General features: G+C 41.0%; 1 protein-coding gene across 1 annotated transcript; it reads left to right on the top strand.

Moving 5' to 3' along the window:
• The first annotated feature begins 1,016 nt into the window (after positions 1-1,016).
• hs3st3b1a (heparan sulfate (glucosamine) 3-O-sulfotransferase 3B1a) lies at positions 1,017-11,661 on the top strand. The gene is made up of 2 exons (XM_030736132.1): positions 1,017-1,812; positions 9,859-11,661. Exons 1-2 carry the CDS (start codon positions 1,319-1,321, stop codon positions 10,475-10,477), a joined length of 1,113 nt encoding a protein of 370 aa, XP_030591992.1. The 5' UTR covers positions 1,017-1,318; the 3' UTR covers positions 10,478-11,661.
• Positions 11,662-20,710: the final 9,049 nt, after the last annotated feature.

Raw genomic sequence — 20,710 nt, 5'->3', positions numbered from 1 at the left:
TGCGTTAAACCACGCACGGGGTTTAAATGATATATAAATAAAATTGTGCATTACGCCAAATAGAGACTGGATGAATAAATAAAAATCATAAAAAATTATCTTCATTCGGTCATAATAATAATAACAATAATAATAATAATGAAAGACACATTTTGCCTTTATCAAAACTGAGGCCGTCCGCTCCAGTGTTTACCATTAGAGGCTGAAGTTCGTTGGTGATTTTTTTGAGCTCGTTCGTCGTTCAGTGTTTCATCTGTATCAAAGTAGACAAGGTCTGAAAGAAAACGCCGGAAACTGAGCTTTCAAAATAAAAGTCATGTGATGGGTTACAGACAAGCGGTTTCTAGCCGACTTCCATTGTGCATGAAGTAGAAAAAAATGTTTGAACATGGCAGACCTCTGGCAACTTTTGAAACATACAGAACAATTTGTTTGTGTTGTATTTTTAAATAATAATTGTTGTCTGTAATATGCTTTTTGACCACCGGGATGAAGGTCACAACCCAAAATGCGCTGGTCTAGTAATAACGTTGTTGTGAGCATCACGAGTGTTGCTGAAGATTAAAGCTGTATTATACAGAGCAGGTATGCAGATTGAGAAAATCCTAAAGTTTTGTATGAAAACACAGCAAGCACAAATATCCATGGGGTTGAAACCCTTGGCATACTGGGACGTAAAAATATATCTGAGCTTAAATTCTGATCACTATGTGCAGTACTACGAACACATACGCTTTGTTATTCATATCAAAATTTGCATACATAAAAATGTTTCTGTCATCGATTTAGGGTTACAATCTGGTCCACCGTCTATGGAATGCGGTGAAGTAGTGAAGTATAGCAGTAAATGTATAAAAACAAAATGCAATATGTGGAAAAAAATGTTCTAAAAAAAAAAAAAATCATAGACAGCGTTTACTTTGAAAGGTATATCGGAAGTGATAATTTCCATGCTTGACGCTGTTGCGTGAGGATAACTTGGTGCTTCAGAGTGAGCGCTCAGACGCTCAGAGCCAGTGATGGGAGACAAGCTGGTCCCTGACGCGCGTATCACTCAGCTGGTGATATATATTTCATTGCAGTTGTTTCCCAGTTTTGTTTTGTTTTTGTCTATTTTGAATTAAAATATTCTTGCAGTTATTAAAGTGGAACTAGGTGATTATATGCAGTTCGGTTTCACTTTCCACGTTGGCTTTACGCTAATTTATGTTTTGGGAAATTGCGCAGCGGTCGTACAGGAGCTGAACCATAGCAGAGGAGTGAGGGAGCTTTGTCAAAATGCAAAGTAACTGGAATACAACTTTTTCACGGCGGTCCTATGGAATATAGTCCGATTGTACACAGTCTACATGTTGTGCCATCATCCCACGTGAAAAACAAACTCTTTGTATTGTGCATAATGCTGTCCCTTTGGGTGTATATGATATATTGTTGTGTTGGCTACTGCTCGACTGTTCCAAACCTGACGTACGGCTCGGTGAACAGACACGAAAACCACGCAGAAGTTGACAACCAGGAGTCCTCTTTAGGGGCGTCCAGGGACTTACTGAATAACGAAAACGAGTTGGACAGCAGAGGAGACGACTGGGATGAAATTAGAGGCGAGGCGAAGGCGTTGGATGATAATGCCATGTCAAGTTTCCTCAATGAGTCGGAAAGTAAAAAGTTGCCCCAGGCAATCATCATCGGGGTGAAGAAAGGAGGGACCCGGGCGCTGCTGGAGTTTCTGCGCCTGCACCCAGACATCCGGGCGGTGGGCGCGGAGCCGCACTTCTTCGACCGCAACTACGACAAGGGGCTGGAGTGGTACAGGTAGCCTACACCTCACTCATGTCATATTGAAAACCAACTATCACGCACACGCACGCTATAAAACATGCTGTGGCTCATTTCCCTAAAGGCGTGTTGAAACGTGGGCTTCTTGTGTGGACAGTTGTGCTCAAGAGCATCGCAATTATTGAAGTTTTCATTGCTGTGACTGATTGTCTAAGTCCAGTTTAAAAAAAAGCCCCCCCCCCCAGTTTATTAAAGCCACAGTTATAGCCACGTTTTAACTAAAACCTTTTATCTCCTTAACTTCTCTCCTCACTTAACTAAAAATTGCGCCATTAAATTATTATGACAGGTAGCCTTATGACATCAGCTGTGATAATCGAGTTATGTGTGGAAGTTGATAAGGATTAATCAAATGAGGGCAAAGAACAAGGATTCTGTGCGGTGCATGTTTTTTTTTTTTCTTACAGCCAAACTCAAGTAACACTGAGCTGCTGCTAGATTTTCATTTACTGAAGAATAAAAAAAATGATTGTCATACTGCGCCTGTGTAGTGTAGTGAAGTGCGTGTGTAGAGTGTGTAGTGTGTGATGGCCTCGGGTTAAACATGTTCGCAGTTTGTCATGCTGATTGCGAAACATGAAAGAGGAATATGTAATGTAAAATATCCATTTCTGAGTAGCAGAGAGTTCACGGGAGATAACACCACGCAGGTTTATTGCTACTGACTGAAACTCAGCCACGGGTTTATCCACAAAATAAATGCAGCTGGTAAGATGATACTTGTTACCTCCCGTCATAGCATTATCTGCAGTACTCTACAAACTGTCTGTGTACCAGTATGAAGAGCAGGTTCAGGCTTTTAACATACAGATGGGCACACTTTTACAGCTTTAACAATTTCAAATGCAGTCAAACCTTTAATGTACTTCAAGCGCTCAGATAAGTTGCACCATATGAATTCACATTCGTGTTTTTAATTTATTTTGTTTGGCAGCTTTTCCCAGTCGTGTCCATTTACACAAAGGACAATTGATTTGTGCTTGTTTGCGTGACCCTGACTGACGATTCGTGGAATTTTTCTACATCTATCCGTGGATCTTGACTTTCGCTGGTTCTCCAACAAGAAGAGAGGGCACCAGGGAGAAAATGAGAATCCAAGACTTCCATTTAGACTTGACCTGAGCTCTGGATGTGGTTCAGAGTAATAGCCTTTGGTTTATAGTTGGGAGTCAGCAATTTACATAAAACTGTCATCCTTTAGCCACCTGAAGTGAGATTCAACTTTCAAGAATTTCCATTCTGTTGATTAATTTGCAGTAATTTTGTTCAGGATGCTCAATCCAAATAGAGGTTATCATCACAGATCTGTGGTTGCTTACACATCGAGTGTTGTGTAATGCAATGTTTTTACTGTATTCTGTGTCACGGCCAGTGTGAGCTCTTTACTATCACCTCAGCTGCACAATAACAATGCACTACTCATAGTGGAAAAAGAAAATGCTGTAGAATGGCACTGAGTGCTTTACATCAGGGCAGCCACATTGTTAATAAGCGATAATAGGAGATACTGCTGCTTCAGGTGTCCATTTGACTGAGCCCAGGGATTAACAGGCAATGTCAAAGGATGTAGACAGTGTTTCAAAGCCGGCTCCATAAAGCTACAATAGGGGAAGTGAAGCATTGTTCAAAGGACTTCTTGCCTAAGCTCCTTTGAGAATTTCCGGACAGGTTTAGGGCATTTTTGGATGATCAGTCTGCAGAGAAATTCTTTTGTCCATCGTAGCAGACTGTCAAAAATAAACTTAAACTGTCCTGTGCTTGAGCACGTATTAGTCTTCATGCTGTTATAATCCACAACTAAGTAACGCACGTCAGGAATAACTGATGGCTAAAAAAAAGGAAATGCTAGCATTAAAGATGGAGAGGATTTAATGTTATGTAAATAATAGTCAAAAATAAAAAAGCCTTTATAAATAATTGACACATGCTTGCTTCTTGTTCACAGTGACAGTTACACAGTAAACACACAGCTAGTGAATGTGAGAAACAGTTTGATCTTGAGGACATTTAATGCATAATGAAGACTTCTTTTTCCAGAGAGGTGATCTCGCTAATTAAAATAACTCAGCTTGAGTTGTCACAGTGAGATCCCTGTGCCACAAATTGACCCCCTCGCAGCAGAGCCCTCTGACATCAAGTCAGTCCTTAATGATCATTTAGTGGTGCTCAAAAAAAACAAACCTGGCTGCCTTTAAGGAGTAGTGCATTGTCACTGGTTGATTTTTATCCTATACTGTGTGTTAATACATCAGAAATTTTGTGTAAAAAATCATCATACATTCCTATATCCTCACTGATCAAAGGTAAGTCTTTTCATAAAGCCAGGAAGAGGCATCCGCTGACTTGTTGGCCCATATGTTTCACTTCATTGCTCACTGACTAATGGTGAGCAGCAACTTGGGGAGAGATGCATTCTGCTGGTTGGGCTTATCAGCTCCCGGGGTGGCATTGAGTTGTGCCCGCACCATTTATCTGCTGTGATTGGTGTGTTCCATTCTGTTGGAGGTCTGTTGTGTCCGTCCCTCTGGAGCCCCACATAAAGGAGGGGCCCTCGCCCAGCAGGAGACCAACCACAGTATAGCATGTTTTCACTCTAAGGCAGAAAAAGAGAAGCAGACATACAATACTGCATGCTTACTTGGACAGCGCGCAGGAGGCAACTCCCAAAAGCCGTGGGAATGGCTTCTTCCTTGTCTCCTCCATTCTTTAGTGACAACACAATTCTAACTTCCTCCCGTATGTCTTTTAAGACAGGTTAGCATCTACTGAATGCACTCATCAAGGTCTTCTGGACTCTATATGGTAGATGTGACTTAATTGCGATAATCATGTTTTTCCTCTTGAGGTTCTAAATATAGAACAATGAAGAGCTTTCTTACTAATTCATGGAGGGCATCGGAGAACGGGCTAATCCTCCTCGGAGCCCCAAGGGAGCTTACTGCAGCCCAGTGGCAGATAGAGGGCAGTAAATTTAAAGTGAGTCTTTTCTTACTTTTGCGCAATGGAGCTCCATGAAAAGGGATGTTGGAGAACCCCCGAGGACTGCATTAACCCTGACAATAAAAGAGCAGACAATTAGTGTGAAACATGTTTTCTCTGCCTTCACTTTGTATGCAAATGTGCTCAGAAGGGTGAAAGTGCCCTTTGACGAAGCCCAGCAGGAGTTCATCAGGAAGAGCATTCATTGGAACCCGCCCAAGAAAAGACTCAAACACTGCGCTTAAGCTTTTTTAGCCCGAAAGTTGACTTTCAGAGATCTCTGTGCGAAAAGTTGCATTTCCCAGGAGCAGATTTATTTAAATCCACTGGTGTCTTTTTTGCTCACTCAGCACTTTTAGCTGCAAGGACACATGAGAATTGGTCTAAGTGAGAGAGTTCTCGATGAAGTTATCTCCCAGCTTAAAATGATGCGTCAGCACCCTGTGAGAAAAGAAGGGAAATGCGTGTTGACACTGAGATGCCTCACACATGCTAGCTGTTTCAAACTGATTATTTTTCCCCCTGCAACCCATGAAACCTTGAACTTTAAGAAATTAATTTCCTAAATAAACTTCTTTTTTCTTTTTTGCCAAAAATTCCTAGAATAAATCATCTAAATTGTCAATACTAGTAATGTGCTCATCCCCTCCCTATTCCAGAGATTGGAGGGGCTTAATTTGCTGCAACAACCCCCCGGGCTTTTTCTTGAGGCAATTTGTCAAACCAAAGCACTTATTACAGCACTTTGGAAACACTGAAAAAAAAAACAAGTTCACTCCATTATATCCCCATGAGTTGTTGGCTTCCTCATCTCTCTTTTTTGTAGTTTCTTCAGGGAAAATCTGTTGTTTCCTGAATCTGTCTTTCACTCTGCTGCAGAGACTCCCTGACAGAAAGTCAGGGCAACTTTAGAAACAGCCAATCTGCCTCAGCCATCTTTGTTTTTCTTCTTTGAAGTCTTGTTTGCTTTTTCTGATCCTCTCAAACCACCATGCATTATGTTTGCTTTTTTTCTGATCCTCTCAAACCACCATGCATCTGTGGGGAATGGTCTAATTGTTCCAGATATTACATATGCGAGAAATATAGATGGAATACAGTAGTGGATTTCTGGTCTATTAAATAGTAACTCTCAAATACCATTTAAATGTTTTAATCTACACTATTTCCTTAATAATACTGCTCAAAGCAGTGCAAGAACAAGTTGACAGTGCTCTCATATATTGATGTCATATACAGTAGCTGTGCAAAACCAAATGTAATAGGCTCTTGACAACTTTATGCTCATTCACAGTCAGCATACTAAAGCTCGATCATATTAGATAGTATTGTTGGGCCTGTTACATCAGTGTCACACTTTCCACATCCATAAGTATGCAAGTGCTTGTCAGTGCTGTTCCTATTTGACCGATATTAGGGACTACTGGTTCACTCCACTTCAGCTTGGCTACTGGTGCAGGACTGTTCACCCCCTGAACTTTGATCCATAGAGTCAGACACAAACACATTCCTCTGAAACTCCCTTGATTTTGGTGAATCACACTGTTGGCTCTGTTCATTTTCTGTGGAACTGTAGTAACCCATACAGGCTTACCATGCACTGATAACAATAAAGATTTTGTATGGCTGTTGTCATAGTTGGAAAAAAAAGTGCACGCTAAGTGATTAGCTTCGTGGTATTGGTTTGTGTTTCTGAGCACCAAGACCCAACTTAAAAGCTCACTAAAAAAGGGATTGCCAGAATTATTAAATGTTAATGCAAGGCTGGCAGTTGTGTGAGGGAAGCCAGAACGGCTGTTCCTCCTGTTCCTCCTCCTCCTCTCTTGAAAATGGGCCTGTTTCTACCAGGCAGCCAGGTGGCCTTGAGTTCTGCATATACTGACAGCAATAATGGAGAACATGACGAAGCTGTTATTTGTGGCTCCATAAGGAGGAAAGTTAAAATGTAATGATGAAGTAATGTTTCACTGTGTAATGTTTTTGATCATGGCCAGAGAAATCCTTGTCTGTGAGTAAACTGGTCTGATTATTCCAAGTGGCTGCATACCACACCTCTCACCCCGTCTTTGAGAAGAGGGATGATTCCCATAGAAGTGCAACTGCTCTCTGAGGCTGCAGGATAAGATTAGTACTCATCATGACATTAGATGATGCTGTTTTTTTTTTTTTTTTTCTGGCGCTGTCCCTTGTCACTAAGGCCTGAAAAGCTGAAATATAGATGCCAATTAGAGTCAGTCAAGCAGAATACTGGAGAATATAAAAGCCCTTCCTGGGGTTTTCTGCACCGTACTTGGTCCTTACTGAACTCATTACTGAGGGCATCATCCAGCAGCTGAATACCAATGCTACAGGCAGTAACATTGTAAATTCCTACCTTTGGACCTGCTTCCTGATAGCAATGAATGCAAACAAGGCACCAGATTTCAAACCCCGTCTCCCCAGCAGCCAGTTAAATGGACACACCTGACTGCCCGGCAGACAAAACACAGGCACATTACACAACCCACCAATCCTGGGTTAATGTCTGTCTGTAGGTTGTCATATTTAGGCAGCAAAATGCAGAGGCTGCATCTAAACATGACTGCCGACAAGTTAGGCGTCAGTCTCCATCCCCTGATGAAGCACCTGACTCCATCTAATCCTTGTATTTACTCTCTTCCTCTCTTGCTTTATCTCAGACTCAGACTGTCTTCCTCTCTGCCTCCCTCCTTATCGTTGCATTCCTATTGTTCTGAGTGAGTTTAAGTTGGGAGGCAAAGGATGTTTATATGTAAGGCCAAACATCATTATAGATTTATTTGTATTGCACCAGTTATAGGTAGTTCAGACTTCTTGCTTTATTACTCAGAAAACACATCAAGCAACTTATTTATTTATTAGCTTGCTTTGCAAAGTCAAATAAAATCGTGAAAAATTCATGAGGGGTAAAGGTCCAGCACCTTATGGCTCCATGTGTCTCGATGCTGAACGACAGTGCCTTTGCACGGCTGACTGATAGACGCACTGAAACCTATTGGTTCCAGGCAACATTGTTTATTAAGCAGAACAAATTGTGAAAGCTTGCTACATCTGCCCCCCTGAGGCAACTCTCTCTCTCACACCTCGTTCAGTTGGAGATGTTCTACTCTTCTCTATCTGTGCTACGATGAATAATGCATACCCTCATCACACAGGTTGTTTTTCTCATTGACTAAGTGGAAAGTTTGATAGGTAGCAAGTTTTTGTGCCTATTGAGGCCCTGAGAAAAGGCCTACGGCACTCCACTTGTGTGTATTCAAGAGATGCAGAAGATAATTGCAGTAAGCTCTAATAGAGTTGTTTGTATCGCTCTGCTTTGTCTTTTTTTTTTCACCACATTCAATGGTGGCCAAGACTCTCAGGGAGGGAAAAACAAAATAAATGCGTGAGACCTAGGGCTTCCATAGAAGAAAGAAAGAGCAGGTGACATTAGGTAATGAAACTGTATAAGAGAACCCCTCTTCTGTTTTGATAGCGCTAATAATGTGTGGGTAATGGCTGTAGCTAAAGCGTTTCTCTTCTCACAGTGCTGTGCAAAGCAAAAATCTTGCCATTTTTTTTGTTGGTTTCCTCACACAAAATTGCAAGATGAGAGCTGCTGCTAAACCAACAGATGGTTGGAAATTATGGTAATTGTTTTAATGACATGGTTTCTGTGCTTTCCTGTCGTTTGATTTAGATCAACCGCTCACTGTCAGAACCTGAGAATATTACCACGCACTGTAACAATTGAAGATTTACATTGTGACTGATGCAAACCCACATGAGGTATGATTGAAAGTGATGCTTGTGAACACAAGGCGTTACACCATGGCTTACATTTCTTTGCCAGAAGAAGAAATATATGCGCACTGCTCTCGATTTAAGTCATTTGTCAGATCAGCACGAGATCTCATACTCTGATTAAGGGCTGCAGGTATCAGAATGAAAAAATTTGCGATGCTGTGTATAGTATAAAACAGAACTCTATAATTTCTAAATCATTACATTCTGCTTTTATTTACATTTTTTTTGTGATGATAGGGACCAGATGAGGAAAAGAGTTGAATCAGCAACTCTCTGACTCAGTCTCAGCATGAAAATTACATTCCCTGCTTGCACTCGTCTGTATAGGAATATGTGCTAGTACATCCAAACTTTGTGTAACTGTTTGTTTTTTCACGGATTTGAAATACTCACCAGTGATTCTCATCATAATAGCCCCACATCTCTCCCCCTTTTTCCAGAGACAAGCCAGCCACCCAGCTCGCCAACAGGCAGTCAACCAGCCTCTAATGCTCTAGCGTGTTTGGCTTAGTCCTAATCCCTCTTGGCTCACTTGAGCCATTATCCAGTGAGGGCTGCAGTTAACAGGCTATATTATGATCAACTCGAGCCATCCAGGGTTAAGAAGAATATGCAGTAATGGGAATAGACAGCTCCCAAGCATTTTTCCAAAGGAATGCAAAGCTTCATCAAATAGTCACATTTTGCACAAAAATACTGACAGATATGAGAAGAAGGTGCATGACATTAAAATGTATAATACTACCCATTCATAAGTAAGCCGGCATTTGTATAAGGTAATGGATCTGAGGAATATTTCAGTGTGAGGATTGTAAGATGATTTAGGCCTATTTAATGCAGCAACAGGAGGGCGGATGTCTTCGTTTACAGTTTGTACTTGGAACATGTCAGGAACTGTGTATTGTGTTCATACGCAATTACTGAAGATTGATAGGACTCCTGCTCTACCTGCCAGTCCCTGTCACGTTATTGACTGTCACAGGCTTTGCTAATGCAGCTCATGACGTCTACAATTATCTTCTTGGTGATGATTGACTAACTCTTGTTTGACAGTGTTTATGAACTTGCCATGGAGTGATATTGTGTCATTGCTGATCTTGTTGTCCTTGACTGGCACTTTTGTAAGCTGTTAACTTCACAAAGAAAAACAGACCACACAGTGGTAATGGTACAGTTTGTTTTTGCAAAATATGTTACCTGCAGTGCAAATGTGATTCTTTGTGTTTATGTCCTTTGCAGGGAATTGATGCCTAAGTCATCAGATGGCCAGCTGACCATGGAAAAGACCCCCAGCTACTATGTTACTAAGGAGGTCCCTGCTCGAATCTACGCCATGTCTAAAGACACAAAGCTAATTGTAGTTGTTCGAGATCCTGTCACACGGGCCATCTCAGACTACACTCAGACCCGCTCCAAGAAGCCAGACATCCCTTCTTTTGAGAGCCTGACCCTGAAGAACACCTCAGCAGGGCTGATTGACACCACATGGAGTGCTGTACAGATTGGCATGTATGCCAAGCACCTTGAGCGCTGGCTCCAGTACTTCCCCATGGAGCAGCTGCTGTTTGTTAGTGGAGAGCGTCTCATTACCGACCCCGCAGGTGAGATGGCTCGTGTCCAGGACTTTCTTGGACTGAAGAGGGTGGTCACGGAGAAGCATTTCCACTTTAACCCAACAAAAGGCTTCCCCTGCCTTAAGAGACCTGAGGGGAACAGCAAGCCGCATTGCTTGGGTAAAACCAAAGGCAGGACTCATCCTAATATTGACCCAGAGGTGGTTCAGAAGCTAAGAGACTTTTATAAACCTTTTAATTTCAGATTTTACCAGATGACTGGTCATGACTTTGGCTGGGACTAAAAATGATGACAGGCTCATGCTGGTGTCTTGTCTGGAATTTCTTTTTATTATAATTATGTCACTCTGGAGTTATTGTTTTACAGTCTATGTACAGTATTTGGTGGTGTGTAAAAAGATCAGAAGTCTATTTTATGATAATTTATTGTTATGATATTAACTCACTAAGCTGCCTAACTAGGTTTATTCATGTTTTTATTTGTAATGACATACAAAAAAACTTTTTGTTCCAAATGCACACCATTTTTACAGGTATTACAATCAGGATCAGTATGGGTTTATTTTTTATTTTTATTTTTTTTTAGCCAATTTAGATCCAGCTCAACAAACAACTGGTAATATCCCCTTAACATTTGCCTGACCCTCAGAGGTCTGTGGACCCACTTAGTCAGGTCGATACAGGCCTCAGCTGATCCAGCGCAACTTGCCAGGTAGATCAATAAAGTAATAGCTCCTCATCATGTCAATTAGACCTGAATGATGGCATTGTCTTGATCTCTCGAGCATCTCAATAAAACATTGATCCATTAAGTTTATGGTGGGCCCTTGAGCCAAATTCAAGTTAATATACGAATATAAATTCCCACTGCAATATTCTGACTTAACCACTATTTATTTTGTCTCTACAGAGGAATGTTGATTGGGTTCCAGTACAGAGTCCTGTCAAATCTGTTTTGGATGTTTTTATCCATTTTCCAAAGAGCTGCTGCCCAGATTTCATAATGCCTATAGAAAATGATTCATATGAAAAGTCATATGAGTCATTCACATTTATTGATCTTCACTGAAATTGCTCTCATTGATCATTGTATGTAGCTTTTTACTGCAAGTGATAGTGGATGTGTTAATTATGCCCTTTCCCACAATATATCAGCTGCTACAGTGAAAATGAGGATTTATTTACTTTCAGGAGAAATGAAACCAATATAGCCTTTTAAAAACTCCTCATCTAAGTTCTTTTTCTGGTTGAGTTTTATTCAGCCTCTACATTTCAGAAGTTCCAACATCATCCAGGGTCATTCTAAAACGATGCGCTTACAAACCCGTCGTTGCAGAGGCACTATCTCACTGTATGCATTGCTTTAAAAACATCGAAATGAGGTGGGTTTAAATGAGATGTTGATTAATAGGTGCAGTCATGTCGTTTTTATGAAGAAATAAAGAAAGTGTGTTTTATCAAAGTCAAACAATGCAGTCTCTGGCATCCTTGGAGTTTCAGTATGCTTAGTAAAAAAAAAAAATAGGGAAAGCGATATAAATGTATTTTATTTGCTGAGTATCCTTGCTGCTTGTGTTATTAAGGCTCTGTGCAGATTTCTCCAGGCAAAAGTGCACTCTTGTGTTTAATTCACCATTTTACACATTGTTGCGCTAACAGGCTAATTAGCACGTTAGCTGTCTTGGCTTCCCACTGCCACCACTAAGAGGATCTCGTTGCCATGACCCCCCACAAACGCATTAAGAATCAGGTTTCTCATCAGGCAAGAAGTGACATATGAAATGCACCGGCTTGCTGCTTTGTTCCTGGGTGAGCCTTCAGCAGTCCATTTGTATGTGAGCCATCCCCCTTGTGCCCGTTGTAGTTTTCATAAAGCTGACACTGTTGTTGATTGCATAACATTCAGTTGCAGAATTGCATTCTGTTTTTCATATTTCTTTTTATTCCACAAGTATTTAGAGCCTTCTGTCTATATGTTTTATCATGCTTAGACATACTGTCGAGGCACCGTGTGTTGTCCTTGAACTAGCGTCAACCAACACAACCCATCCATCGTGCAGAACAGCTAATCACTCAGCTAAGGTTATGGTTCAAGAGAGGTATGAATCACCTTGCTCTATTAACAAACAACCTTTATTCCGCTCTCCAGCAAAATACCCTCATTTACCTGAGGCTGCCAGCGGTGATGAAGCCAGTCTCCCTGGTGGCAGGTAAGAAGTCTGATCACCCAGGAAGCAGCTCCCTTTGCAATTAAAGGAATAGATGAGGGGTGCTGTAATTGCTAGGCTCCCAGCTGGGGAATTGCTGTTAGCGTACATCCCTACAGGCTGTTGTAAGGAAGGCTGCTGTTGTTTGAAGGTTAGGAAGAAGGAAAATAGACACCTGGCAGCCTTGAGAATTAAGTGACTTCAAACATCAGCTTTCCAGCTACCACTGGGGAACAGAATCAGAGAAGCTGAACAAAAGTGAATGAAAATAAAGCATTTCACAACAGCAGACACTTCAGTTTAGCAAACATATGAACAGACATTTGTAATTTGGGTGGAGGCAGCAGGATTATTAGGATGTCAATGAGATGTCTTCATATTGCGCCAAGATGTCAGTCATGCAAGAATTGATTAACATGTTTAATATACACATGCAGAAATCATTGCAAATGATTCATTTACTCAGCATCTGACTTGTGGGCTGAGTCTCTGGATTCTCCAAAATTTACCTGTGAGTTTTAAAATTTTGCATTTAAGTGGCATTAGAAACAAAATGAAACAGCTGACAGGAAGAATTGAGAGAGGGCATGTTCAGAGAGGCCACGCTGACTTCAAACTAAAAATAATACAGGTACTTGGTGTTTGCCTCAACCTACAGAGACAGCTGTCTCAATAGACAGGAGTAATCTACCTGTTTACTCTTTGGAGGTCCTTGAGGGGACTGGGGTGTATTCCAGTTGACATGAGGAAAAGGAACAAGGCACACCCTGGTTGGACTACCAGTCAGATAACTATTTATGTTCACATTCACTTCTCTTGTAGACAGCTGGAGCACCTGGAGACAACCCGTACAGGCAAACTAAACACAGAAAGGTCCCAGGTGGTTTAAAGAGATGTGACACTACTAGCAATAACACCAGTGCGCTGCTGCAGGCGAATGCCACGTTAACCAAGCAGTAAAGTCTAATATTATCATATCCTGTTATCTAGCAGTATTTTTTTTTCTAAAAAATGGTTCAAACAGCCTCAGTGGAAGTTGAAAAGTGTTAACTTCAGCAGTAGCCAGCAGTGATTGTCAGTTGCTGACATTTTCACACCAGCTAGCAGCAGTTAACAAAACAAGTGGTTAAAAACAAGCAAACAGGACTGCAGGTAAATATCCATCCATCCATCCATCCATCCATCCATCCATCCATCCATCCATCCATCCACTTTCTTCCACTTATCCTGTGCCAGGTCACAGGGGCAGCAACCTAAGCAGATGAACTTAGTCATCCCTCTCCCCAGCCACCACCTCTTCTGGCTTATCCGGGTGAACACCAGGCCAGCCAAGAGATATAATCTCTCCAGTATGTCCTGGGTCTGCCCCAGGTCCTCTTCACGGTAAGATATGCCCAGAACACCTCACCCAAGAGGCGCCCAGGAGGCAACCTAGTCAGATGCCCAAACCGCCTCAGCTGGCTCCTTTCGATATGGGGGAAGTAGGGGCTCTACTCTGAACTCCTCTTGAATGATTGCACTCTTCATCCTATCTCCAAGGAAGAGGCCAGCCACCCTTCAGAGAAAGCTGATTTCTGCATTTGCATCTGTGATCTTGTTCTTTCGGTCGCTACCCAAAGCTCATGACCATAGGTGAGGGGAGGGACATAGATCATCCAATAGACAGCTTCGCTTTTATGCTCAGCTCTCACTTCACTACAGCAGACTGGTGTAGCATCTGCATCTCTGTAGCCACAGCCTCAATCCGTCTGTCAATCTCCCACTCCCTTCTCCCCTCACTCGTGAGCAAGACCCAGAGAAACCAAAATTCCTCCACTTGTGACAGAAACTTGTCCTTAACCCAGGGTGGACACACCACCATTTTCTGGCTGAGGACCATGGCCTCAGACTTAGAGGTGCTTATTCTCATAATTGCCCCTTCACACTCGACTGCGAACCACTCCAGTGTGAGCTGGAGGCCACCACCTGATGAAGCAAACAGGACTGCATCATTTGCAAAAAGCAGAAAATTGATCCTGAGGTCACCAAAGTGGAAACCTTCCACCACTTGGCTACGCCTAGAAATTCTGTTCATAAAAATTATCAACAGAATCGGTGACCCACCCACCAGAAACAAGTCTGACTCATTGCTGGCACTGTGGACCAAGCTCTCACTGTGGCTGTACAGGAAGTGAATGGCTTGCAACAATAGGTCAGACACCCCACACTCCTGCTGCACCCCCCCACAGAATACCCAGAGGAAAGTGGTCGAATGCCACAAAAGTCCACAAAAAACACGTAGACCGGATGTGCCCCATGCACACTTCAAAATCCTCAAAACAATAAAGAGTTGTTCTAGTATTCCACGACCAGGACCTAATCCACATTGTTCCTCTTGAATCCGAGGTCCGACTAATGGACGCACTGTCCTTTCCAGCACCCTGGCATAGACCTTCCCAGGGAGGCTGAGGCATGTGATTCCCCAGTAGCTGGAGCACACCGTCTGGTCCCACTTTTTGAAGATCGGAACCACAACCCCAGTCTGCCAATCCAGTGGCACCACCCCAGATCTAGTCTGTCCTTTTATTTTTTTGAATTTGTTTTGAAAATTATTTCCATCTTCAGATAGTCTTTTAAAAAAAATCCCAAATGCTGTAACCAGCTAAAGATCAACATATGTTCACATAATTTTGCTGCTGTACTTCCTATTCTTATTTAGATAAAAAATAAAACATAAAAACGGGCATAATCTCTGGGACAAAAGTTAAAACAAAAAAATACCAAGATCCCAAATCACAACAAATTCACAACATTCTAAGTTAAACTTTGTTTTAGAGCTTAACAATAAAATTGCCTTCCTCACTGGCCCCTAATCTTTTATTATACATTGTCCAAACCCTAATCCTAATCTGATAGGAAGGGCAAGCATTAATCTGAGACAGTAGACTTGGAGTTGGCATATATGTGCTGACATAGCTAATCCATCTCTAATCCCTCTACCAAAAGAGCTTTTTAGCTTTGTGTGGGACCAACGTGATTTACATAACTTCAAACTCAAGAGATAATTTATATTTGAAGATGAAACAGATGTTCCTCTAAAGTACTGATTTTGTGCATAACTCCCACACATTGGAGTTGTCGGGTCAAATCTAATTACTGCATTCATGTCAGATTCTGATGTGTTGCTACTGCACGCAATCTCCTCGGTGGCAGGATTTAGACTCGTGAATGCAGATTGTCATAACATGTGGCAAAGCTAAACATCTCTCAGCAGGTTATGCTGAAAGTAATGATGCAGATTCTGTATTTGTTTAAATGCAGCAGAGCTATTCATATGCAGATTTGGTTAATTGTAAAATCAAAACAAAGCCCATTACAAGTTGATTAAGCTTGAACTCCTTTATTTAACATCTGTGAATGTGAACATCTGTGAAAATTAGTGTTGATAAAAATGTTTTTTTTTTTTAAATACTCCTTTTCAAACAGGAAACAGTTAAATCAAACAACCACATCTGTGTTGTTTTCATTGTTAAAACCTTGTCCTTTAACCTAACAGCAGCAGCTGGAATCAGCTCTCTAACAAGTTCTTGATCTATGGGTTATATTTAGCTTCATCAGAAGCTGAAACAGAAGTGTAAGGAGTCCTCAGGTCTCGTTTTAATCACATTTTTCATTTAGTAATTGCTTTGACTTTAATTAGCCTTCATGCATTAGCATAGCTACACTTCAGGTGCTTGTTTCAAACTGTAGCACTTCAAAATGTTCTCATCTTGTCCCCACAAAATTTTTGATTATGTTTGCTTCTGGAGCAGTTCAGATGTCCAGAAAATGTTTTGTTCTTTTCCTTTAATGATCATTCTTACATGGATGATACTGTCAGTACTTTCAAAATGCTTTAGCTGCAGGGTGTGTAACTTTGCATATAACACTCTGCACGGCCAATAGATTCTGTTTCAAAGATGCCCAGGTTTTCCTTTTCTCATCATACCGATCATTACAAATAGATCAATATTTTCTTATAAGCTTATCTTTGATCAGATTTTGTTACGTTATTATAAAAGACTTCTCAGAGGACAATAGCAGATACTCTGATGTTGTGAATGCTGGGAGTTGCATCGCCATCAGTGAAATCCACTTGTTGTAACCAGAGATTCCCTCGAGTAATGGTATGAAGGGAGAAGTGCCCTCTAACCAGTGCAGGCACTTCTAGCATTAATGCTCATTCTGTGGTCTCCTAGCACTATTTGTTGCAGTCGCCCGCCTGCCTGGTACCACTTTGGACTCTCCATTAGGCCAGACCTATCCAAATCCCAGTGGTATGCCACAGTAATGACTTTATCACTCTACACTCTCAGAAAATAAAATACCTTATTGAACCTTTGGAGGTATAACAGCTTGTCGCCAGGGTGGTACCTTCAGTTGTATCCTTGTGGTTTGAGTCTCACAGAAACCAGTCTTGAACCTCCAAAGACAATTTGGTATCTTAATGTAACAGAGCAGTACAATCAGGGACAGGGCACCCATTCATTTATTTATCATATAACATTTTTCTTGATCCCTATAACATTAATCTATCTTACACCTGCACAGTGAACAGTGGGAACAAATGTAGGTTTGAACCCAGAAGATTCTTGTTGGCCATGACCGCCATGTTGCCAATGTGCAGACATTAGACTTATTTGTTTTACACACTGAACGCAATAAAACTTTAAGGTCTAAGAGTAATACAGAGAGAGCTTCATTTCTTTGTGTATTTGGCTAGAAAAAGACTGTCTCCTGATATTGCAGCTGAAAATCTAACAGAAATAGTACAGAGTTACCTTTTACAGTATAGGAGCATCTGTTTACCTTTTCCGTCCTCAAAAATGTACCCATAATTACCTTTCGTTCCAGTATTTAAACCCGGGAATAAATATGTGTAGATTGCACCTGCGTGGACAGAAATGTACCTCTGTTACTGAGAGTGTACCTCAGCATAGCTGGTCCCTGATCGCAAAACCATTTTGACTTTGGAATTGTACCATAAATTTTCTGAAAGGTAATGTACTGTTGGAGAACAACCCAAAGCATACTTGGCTAACCTAATTCAACCCCATTGTCTTTAAAGTACCAGCTTTTTTTCCCCCCTCGCTTGTTCAGACTTCACCACCTGTGACCTCACCCAGCTCAGACATGTCGGTGCTTTTTCAGTCTTATCCTGCTTTCTCTGTAATGAGGTGTGTATAGCTCTACTCTCCATGCACCAATGTCACCTTCATAATCCAAGATTTGGACTCAGAGTGGTGAGGGATATATGGGACCCTCAGTGGGATTACTAAATGGGCTGTCTGCTGCATGGTCTGTTGTCTGTCTGAAATCTGAAGAAAGAGCATAAGGATCCATTAGCTTATTGCTAATCTGGAGAGCAAGGTATAGTATTGGCTGAGACCCAGCTAGATATATTTATCGGCACATAAATGTGTAATGATAGGAATCATTTGGAAAACAGAGCTTTTAAATACAATATTCCTTCTGGCAGCAGCAGAGACAAGTCCCTGAGGCTTTATATTCAGTGAAGTTGTATTGCAAAACATATTTCAGTATGATTCTGGACAAGGATAAATATGGAAAGCAGTGGGAATTCATGATTTAAGGACCTGCTGACTTCTACTAGAGAAGCCACAATAAAGATTAACTAGGGACAATAATACGTCTGCCTTGTGCATCTGAGAAACACTTCACACAGAGATAATTTCGAGGCTTTTAGGGATTTAATCTGATTTTGCAATTAACTGGTTCGTTAAAGTCCTGCTCCCGGGATTAAACGGAAATTAAAGTAATTCCGGAATAGAGCAGGGAATTTCCCAAGACAGTCCCTCCACCAGACTTTGGTTATCTTCCATCCATACAAAAACGCAATCAGTCATCTCTCAGTAAGTGTTTTTGGTGCTTATTTTCAAAGTCCCTGAAGTAGGCTGAGCACTGCAAATTTGAATTCTTGATTTTTTTTTTTTAGTTTCCCATTTTCTGAACACATTGGATGACTAAATAAATTAACACAACAACTCAGTCACTGGATCAGATTTTATTTTAATACCTGCAACATCCCCAACAATGTGAAAAGTGCTATCAACAGGAGGCTATATAGTGCAAACTCAACATATTCATTATTAGGGAATAAATACTACAAACTAAATGGGAATTTGACGTGTTTACACAGATAATATACAGCACCTGAGGAAAGCCTCGGGTGTAACAACTTTTCTTTGTCGTTATCTTGATGCACTCTTTGTACTTTTGTGATTCACAGCACTGAGGATTAAATTGATTTCCAATAAGGAGGAAATCTACTCCTGCGATCACATTTCATTTCTTTTATAAAGCTGGTGACCCATTCCTGATCTGAATGAGTTGTGTCCTTGATCTTCCTCCCTCCTGTTGTCCTCACTTGGAAAGCAGCGAACATCGAGGTCCTGATTCGTCAGGGGTTCTACTGAGCAGCATTGCTTATGTTGCCATGGTATCAGGGGAGTGCTGTCAGTCATTGTCAGTGAGGTGACAAGCTCTCATTTCTTTTTCCTGCTGCTAAATTTGCCTTTTGGAGAAGTTGCTGCTCCAACTTTAAGCAAAAATGCAAAATATAATATGAGAGAAACATGGCTTTCTGCTACCAATCAAATGGTAATCATTAATTAGCCAAGTGTTGATGCCAATGAATGTATCCCAAGTCAAGCTCCCTCATACACAGATCTACCAAACTGCCCTTTAGATCCCATTCTTTCCTTTTTGTGGTTGTGAACTTGAGCAGGGGAGAGTGACATAACATCAGCATCTTTGCAGCAATTAACACAATCCAGGTGTCAAACGCCCTAATGCTAAATCCACTGCCTGACGGCTGCTCTTCTTGGATTGCTCAATGCAGCCATGGAGATAGTGCAAGACCTGTGCAAGGTGCAGAGCTGCCACTGATACCAAATGCTCCCTTTACCGATTACTCATCAGAGGTCCAATGTAGGCAACTGGATTGAAGAATATGGAAATTGTGAAGGAATCATTCATAACTTCAATTTTCTAGTATGCTGCCATTATTACTGCACAGGAGTGAAAATGTACAGAAAGTTAAAAGTATTTTTAGAACCCAGCAAGTTGTTCAAATCAAAAAAAAAAAAAAAACTATATAAAAATGCAAATTTATTTTTAGGTCCAAATTACTCTGGATATGAAGATCTGTGCCTTTAAAGATTTTGTGATCAGTAACATGTCAAAATGCACTCAATATTCTTTTTAAAGATGATTTTACTGCCATGGTTTTACTGCCCCCTCCCAGTCGGTAACATCCTGGCCCCTTCATCTCTCTATCATTGAAATACAACAATAGAAAGATGAAGCTGAATGTCTGATCTACAAATAAACTCTTCTCACAAATATAATCTTGAAATAATTTTAGTAAATTCCAGGAAACTTTAAACAGACACCAAAAAAAATATTGCACTAATTAAGAGTACCAAATCACACAAAACAGCCACTTTCCTGAATATAATCGCCATTCCAATCATGATGAGAACTGTATCACAGCAGAACTAATTGAATTAGTCTGCCTTGTCTCTCCTAATCCAGAGCGTGTCCTAGTCCTCTGAGCTATGGGTCAGTGGCTGGTGGAAAGGCTTTACTTGAAAGGAATGCAAACGCTTTAATGGTATGAAGTTAACAACTTGACATTGCAGGGTTAATGTTGTTGTACCATTGGATGACATCAGCTAGAAAGTCTTGCATGCGAGAATTTAAGCAGTCACAAAGATGAACCACTCATCCACCCACATCATCGTCTCTTCCACCTTTTTTCCCTCTGTGTGCTGTTGAAGGTTACAGCAGTGGCCAAGACAGGAGGGTAAGAGCTGAACAGAGAGAAGGATTGAGTGGGTGGTCGCCTGCAAGCCTACATAAAACCTCTCTATACTTGAGGTTAGGAAATGTTTTTGGCCTTCTGTTGAAGGTTTCCATTAAATGTAATATTTCTCAAACATATCTAACTACCCTATTTCTTTTTTTTTTTATCCTGGGAGTGCTGTTTTATAATGCTTTTAATGGTTCCACTACAACCAAGCAGCACATTTTAGCACTCCTCGTAAACCAGTGGCATTAGTAATATTTTATTTTGTTTATTTAATGTTTTGGGGTTTTGTTTGTTTTGTTTTGTAATTTTTTTTTTTCACGTCCTTTTGGTGAATTGTTTCACAGCATCAAACTCCAAGTTAAAATAGAAATACATGTCAAACAGGAACAGGGTATCACTGAAGTCACACATTCAGACACAAAATGAAGCCAACACAAAGAGCTATTAACTGCAGTTCT

Source organism: Archocentrus centrarchus, chromosome 8 (assembly GCF_007364275.1).
Source record: "Archocentrus centrarchus isolate MPI-CPG fArcCen1 chromosome 8, fArcCen1, whole genome shotgun sequence".
In the NCBI taxonomy this organism is placed as follows: Eukaryota; Metazoa; Chordata; class Actinopteri; order Cichliformes; family Cichlidae; genus Archocentrus; species Archocentrus centrarchus.
The sequence above is the reverse complement of the archived record's forward strand: the minus strand, read 5'-3'. Positions and strand labels throughout refer to the sequence as shown.